The sequence below is a fragment of the Anolis sagrei genome, chromosome Y (assembly GCF_037176765.1).
Source record: "Anolis sagrei isolate rAnoSag1 chromosome Y, rAnoSag1.mat, whole genome shotgun sequence".
In the NCBI taxonomy this organism is placed as follows: domain Eukaryota; kingdom Metazoa; phylum Chordata; class Lepidosauria; order Squamata; family Dactyloidae; genus Anolis; species Anolis sagrei.
This window is the reverse complement of record NC_090035.1, coordinates 75,918,344-75,924,248: the sequence shown is the minus strand read 5'-3', so window position 1 is coordinate 75,924,248 and position 5,905 is coordinate 75,918,344. Positions and strand designations below refer to the sequence as shown.

Here is a 5,905-nt window from a genome sequence, read left to right as displayed (position 1 = left end):
GCGTCCGCTGCTGGAAAGAGTCCAGCTCTACATGCCAGGAAGCCGAGAGCCCTTGCAGCCTTTCCGTGATGAACTAGGAGCAAAAGAAGAATGGGAAGAATTAGGATCCAAGAGGCGACGCAGGGTTCTAGTCCTCAATGAGTTCCTACAGCAACTTACTCTACTACAGAAGACGCAAATATTCAGAATACACATTCCTTTGTTTGGATTTTGGAAATTTGGTCAAAAATATTATTATTATGAATATTATGTAATATATTATATTTGTTGTAAATATATAATATGTATATATAAAATTTTATTATTATGAATATTATGAAATATATTATATATGTTGTAAATATATAATATTTATACTATAATATATTAATAAAGATGAAATATAATTAAAATAAACATTGTATATAATATCACATTTATACATATTTTTATTTACTATTAATTATTTGTAATACATATAATAGATAAAATAAAATAATATTTAGAGTATATATCCTTGTTATTAATAATCAATTATATTAAAATATTCTATACTTAAATTTATTCATTAATTAATTTTAGAATTATAAATATAATATATAAAATAATATTTATATATTCTTGTTATTAATTTAAAAAAATAAAAAATATTTATTGCATAACATCTATACATAAAATGTATTTATTTATTAATTTTATAATAACAAATATAATATATAAAATAGTATTTATATATCCTTATTAATAATAAATTATATTAAAATAAAGATGTATTTATTGCATCATAACATCTATACCTGAAATTTATTTATTATTTATAATAATATAATATATAAAATAATATTTATATATCCTTATTAGTAATAAATTATATTAAAACAAATATACAACAACACATACAACGACAAAACAAAACAACGGCGCAAAGAACTGCCTCTCGCCAGCTGTGCATTTATGGAATGAAAAATCTCATTTCTAATAGGGTTAGATAGAAAGGTTTCTGCAGCTGCTCTCCTTCTTAGAATCATAGAATCAAAAGGTTGGAAGAGTCCTCATGGGCCATCCAGTCCAACCCCATTCTGCCAAGAAGCAGGAATATTGCATTCAAATCACCCCTGACAGATGGCCATCCAGCCCCTGCTTAAAAGCTTCCAAAGAAGGAGCCTCCACCACACTCCGGGGCAGAGAGTTCCACTGCTGAACGGCATCAATAGCATCAAACTATTCTTCCGGGGAAGTGAAAATCCAATGCAACCAGCCCACATTCAGGAGAAATTAACTAATGCTGTTCTACCTTGCAGGGTTGGTTTGTAAGAAAGGTGACAATAGTAAATAATAAATAGTAAACAACAACAATAATATTAATTAATTACAGTGTTCCCTCACTTATCGCGGGGGTTATGTTCCAGGACCGCCCGCGATAAGTGAAAAACCATAATGTCGGGACACTATAATATATAAATGTAATATATAAACCTTCACTACCTCTGAGGATGGTAGTCCTTTGTGATACCACCTCACCCACCTCATAGGAAACCTGCTACAAAACAGGAGCTTTTTTGTTGAGTGCCAGGGCCAGAGAAGCAGATGGCGGAAACAGAAGAACAGCCTGCCTCAGGGGAGCGTGCTTGCTCCATCCATGTTCAACATTTACACAAATGACCAGCCACTGCCAGAAGGGACAGAGAGCTTCATCTATGTGGATGATCGTGCCATCACCGCCCAAGCTGGGAGCTTTGAGATGGTTGAACAGAAGCTCTCCGAAGCTCTAGGTGCTCTTACTGCCTATTACAGGGAAAACCAGCTGATCCCTAATCCATCTAAAACACAGACATGTGCTTTTCACCTTAAGAACAGACAAGCATCCCGAGTTCTGAGGATCACCTGGGAAGGAATCCCACTGGAGCATTGCAACACACCCAAATACCTGGGAGTCACTCTGGACTGTGCTCTGACTTACAAGAAGCACTACCTGAATATCAAGCAAAAAGTGGACGCTAGAAACAACATCATACGAAAGCTGACTGGCACAACCTGGGTATCACAACCAGACACAGTGAAGACATCTGCCCTTGCGCTATGCTACTCTGCTGCTGAGTATGCATGCCCAGTGTGGAACACATCTCACCACGCTAAAACAGTGGATGTGGCTCTTAATGAGACATGCCGCATTATCACGGAGTGTCTGCGTCCTACACCACTGGAGAAATTGCACTGTCTAGCCAGTATTGCACCACCTGACATCTGCTGGGAAGTAGCAGCCAATATTGAAAGGACCAAGGGAGAGACATCTCCAGCTCATCCCTTGTTTGGGTATCAGCCAGCACATCAACGACTTAAATCTAGAAATAGTTTTCTAAGATCTACAGAGACACTCGCTGGAACACCTCAGCAAGCGAGAGTCCAAAAGTGGCAGGCTCAAACCCAGCACCTCAATCAATGGCTGATATTAAATGAGAGACTCCCCTCTGGGCACACAGAAAACTGGGTGACTTGAAAGGCGCTGAACAGACTGCGCTCAGGCACCACGAGATGCAGAGCCAACCTTCAGAAATGGGGTTACAAAGTGGAATCCTCGGCATGCGAGTGCGGAGAAGAGCAAACCACTGACCACCTGCTGCAATGCAACCTGAGCCCTGCCACATGCACAATGGAGGGCCTTCTTGCGGCAACACCAGAGGCACTCCAAGGGGCCAGATACTGGTCAAAGGACATTTAATCAACTACCAAGTTGGCAAACTTTGTGGGGTTTTTTTATCTGTTTGTTTGTTTTGTTCTGTTGGAAATGTAATACAATGTTCTGGTTGTGGATGATAAATAAATAAAATAAAACCTCTGAGGATGCTTGCCATAGATGCAGGTGAAACGTCAGGAGAAAATGCCTCTAGAACATGGCCATATAGCCCGAAAAAACCCTACAACAACCCAACAATACATGATTCCAGCCATTGACGCCTTCGACAATACATATAAATATTTATATATAAATATATATAAAAACATAATAAAATATTATATATAAATATATATAAATAACTTAAATTTATAAATATAAATTAAAAATAAATTAAATTAATATATATAAATTATTTATATAAATTAATATATAGGGACACTATAATATATAAATATATTATAATATTTATATATATTACTATATATAAATTATATATATATATAATTTTATTTTTATTATAAAATTTATTGTAATATATTTTATTTAAATAAAAATATATAATAAAAATATTTCATATATATATTTATAAATATAAATATTTATAAATATAAATTATATATACATAAATTAAAAATTAAATTAAATTAATATATATAGAAATTATACATATAAATTAATATATATATTACATTACATTTAATATAATATATATTAATTTATATAATATATTTTATTTAAATAAAAATGTTTAATAAAAATATTATATATATATATATAAAGGAAATTTATAAATATAAATTATATATAAATTATATATATATATTAAAAATAAATTACATTAATATATATATAAATTATATATATTACATTACATTTAATATTATATATATGTACACATACATATATATAATATATTTATTTTTTGTCGTGTCAGGAGCGACTTGAGAAACTGCAAGTCGCTACTGGTGTGAGAGGAAATTGGCCGTCTGCAAGGATGTTGCCCAGGGGACACCCGGATGATTTGATGTTTTTATCATCCTTGCGGGAGGCTTCTCTCATGTCCCCGCATGAGGAGCTGGAGCTGATAGAGGGAGCTCACCCGCCTCTCCCCGGATTTGAAGCTGCGACCTGTCAGTCTTCAGTCCTGCCAGCACCGGGGATTCCAATATATATATTAATGTGTGTATATATATATATATATATATATTAATTTCATTTATTTTTAATATATATATATATATATATATATAATATTTTTATGTAATACAAATGTCTGGTTGCTGATGTCACAATAAATAAAAAAATATAATAATAATATATAATAATAATAATATATAAATATATATATATCACGATAAATATACATATATATATATATATATATGAAATGCCTTGCCTGACTTACTGGCAAGGGCCGTTGCGAAAGTGGGCGCCCTCCTGCTGGCCATGCTGCTTGCAGGGGGCTTCTTCTCCCAGAAGTCTCTCGTACTGCTAGGTTGGCAGAAGCTGGGGCTAACGGCAGGAGCTCACCTCGCTCCCCGGTTTTGAACCAGCAAGTTCAACAACTCAGCGGTTTAACCCACTCCGCTACTGGGCCGTCCCAATATAATATATATATGTAGATAATAATAATAATAATAATTATTATTATTATTATTATAATATATATATAAATATATATGGATAGATAATGCCTCACCTGCCGGACCTTCTTGTTTCCGGGGCTACCGGGGACCCTCTCCACCAGGAAAGGCTGCAGGTAAGTGCCCCAAAGCCTTTGCAGATCCACCTGGGAAGCCAGGCCTTTCAGCTCGGAGCTGGACAGACTCCTGGGTTTGTGATCCACATCCTAAAAAGAGAATTACAGAGTTAGGAATGGATCTGAGACAACTTGGGCCCTCCAGGGGTTTGGACTACAACTCCCACAATTCGCTGTTAGGAATTGTGGGAGTTGTAGTCCAAACCCCCTGGAGGGCTGCTGGAGCTCATCCCTGGCTCTCACCTGGCCTTCTCCTTCTGGCTCTGCCTCCCAGGCCCAAAGCAACAGGTAAAGGCCCAGGAAGGACCCTCCCGCCAGGAGTAGCAGCAGCAGCAGGAACAGTTTGGGGATCCTCCCCCTCTTGGAGGCTCCGATTAGGAAGCTCTTCGACGCCAAGCCTTCCCGGGAGGAGCCCATCCCCGCTCTGCTGCGGCGGGGCCCTTTCCGCATGGCCCCCAAAAAGCACGGGTCGAGGGGCGTGGCTACAGAGAAGCCCCGCCTTCCCCTAGGGGCCTATCATCACAGCCACAGTGGGCGTGGCTTCCCTAGCCTTCTCTCCGCCAATCAGGTATTGAGGGGCGTGACCGTCGAGAAGCCCCGCCTTCACTGCTGTACATTCCTATCACAGGCATAAGGGGCGTGGCTTCCCTGGTCTTCTTTCCTCCAATCAGGTACTGAGGGGGCGTGGCCTATGAGAAGCCCCGTCTCCCTTGTATTCACTCTCCTCCAATCAGGTACTGAGGGGGCGTGGCCGCCGAAAAGCCCCGCCTTCACTTCTGTACACTCCTATTAGAAGCATAAGGGGCGTGGCTTTTCCTAGTCTTCTCTCCGCCAATCAGGTATTGAGGGGGCGTGGCTACTGAGAAGCCCCGCCTCCCTTATAAAGAGACGTGGCTTCCCTGGTCTTCTCTCCTCCAATCAGGTACCGAGGGGGCGTGGCTGCTGAGAATCCCCGCCTTTCCTTATCTTCACTCCCATCACAAGCCGACTTAGGCTTGCCTTAGTATTCTCTCTCTGCCAATCAGGTATTGAGGGGGCGTGGCTACTAAGAAGCCCCGCCTTCCCTCCTGCTCCCTCCCATCACAAGCCGACTTAGGCTTTCCTTAGTAGTCTCTCCGCCAATCAGGTGCTGAATGGGCGTGGCTACTGAGAAGCCCCGCCTCCCTTATATTCACTCCCATCACAGGCCTAAGAGACGTGGCTTTCCCTGGTCTTCTCTCCTCCAATCAGGTATTGAGGGGGCGTGGCTACTGAGAAGCCCCGCCTTCCCTTATCTTCACTCCCATCAGAAGCCGACTAGGCTTTCCTTAGTATTCTCTCTCTGCCAATCAGGTATTGAGGAGGCGTGGCTACTAAGAAGCCCCGCCTCCATTATGTTCACTCCCATCACAGGCCTAAGGGACGTGGCTTTTCCTACTCTTCTCTCCTCCAATCAGGTACAGAGGAGGCGTGGCCTGTGAGAAGCCCCGCCTTCCCTTGTGATACCTCCC

At 39.6% G+C, this 5,905-nt stretch overlaps 1 protein-coding gene across 1 annotated transcript in view; it reads right to left on the bottom strand.

The window, feature by feature from the left end:
* Positions 1–4,897, bottom strand: part of LOC132780553 (glutaminyl-peptide cyclotransferase-like protein) — a 14,391-nt gene extending 9,494 nt beyond the window's left edge. Inside the window, exons 1-3 of the mRNA XM_067462078.1 lie at positions 4,659–4,897; positions 4,356–4,505; positions 1–73 (exon numbers count right to left, since the gene is read on the bottom strand). The exon at positions 1–73 is cut by the window's left edge and continues 215 nt beyond it. Of these exons, the coding sequence (XP_067318179.1) occupies positions 1–73; positions 4,356–4,505; positions 4,659–4,865 (430 nt within the window). The 5' untranslated portion in view covers positions 4,866–4,897. The remainder of the gene's footprint in view (positions 74–4,355; positions 4,506–4,658) is intronic.
* Between the last annotated feature and the right edge of the window lie 1,008 nt (positions 4,898–5,905).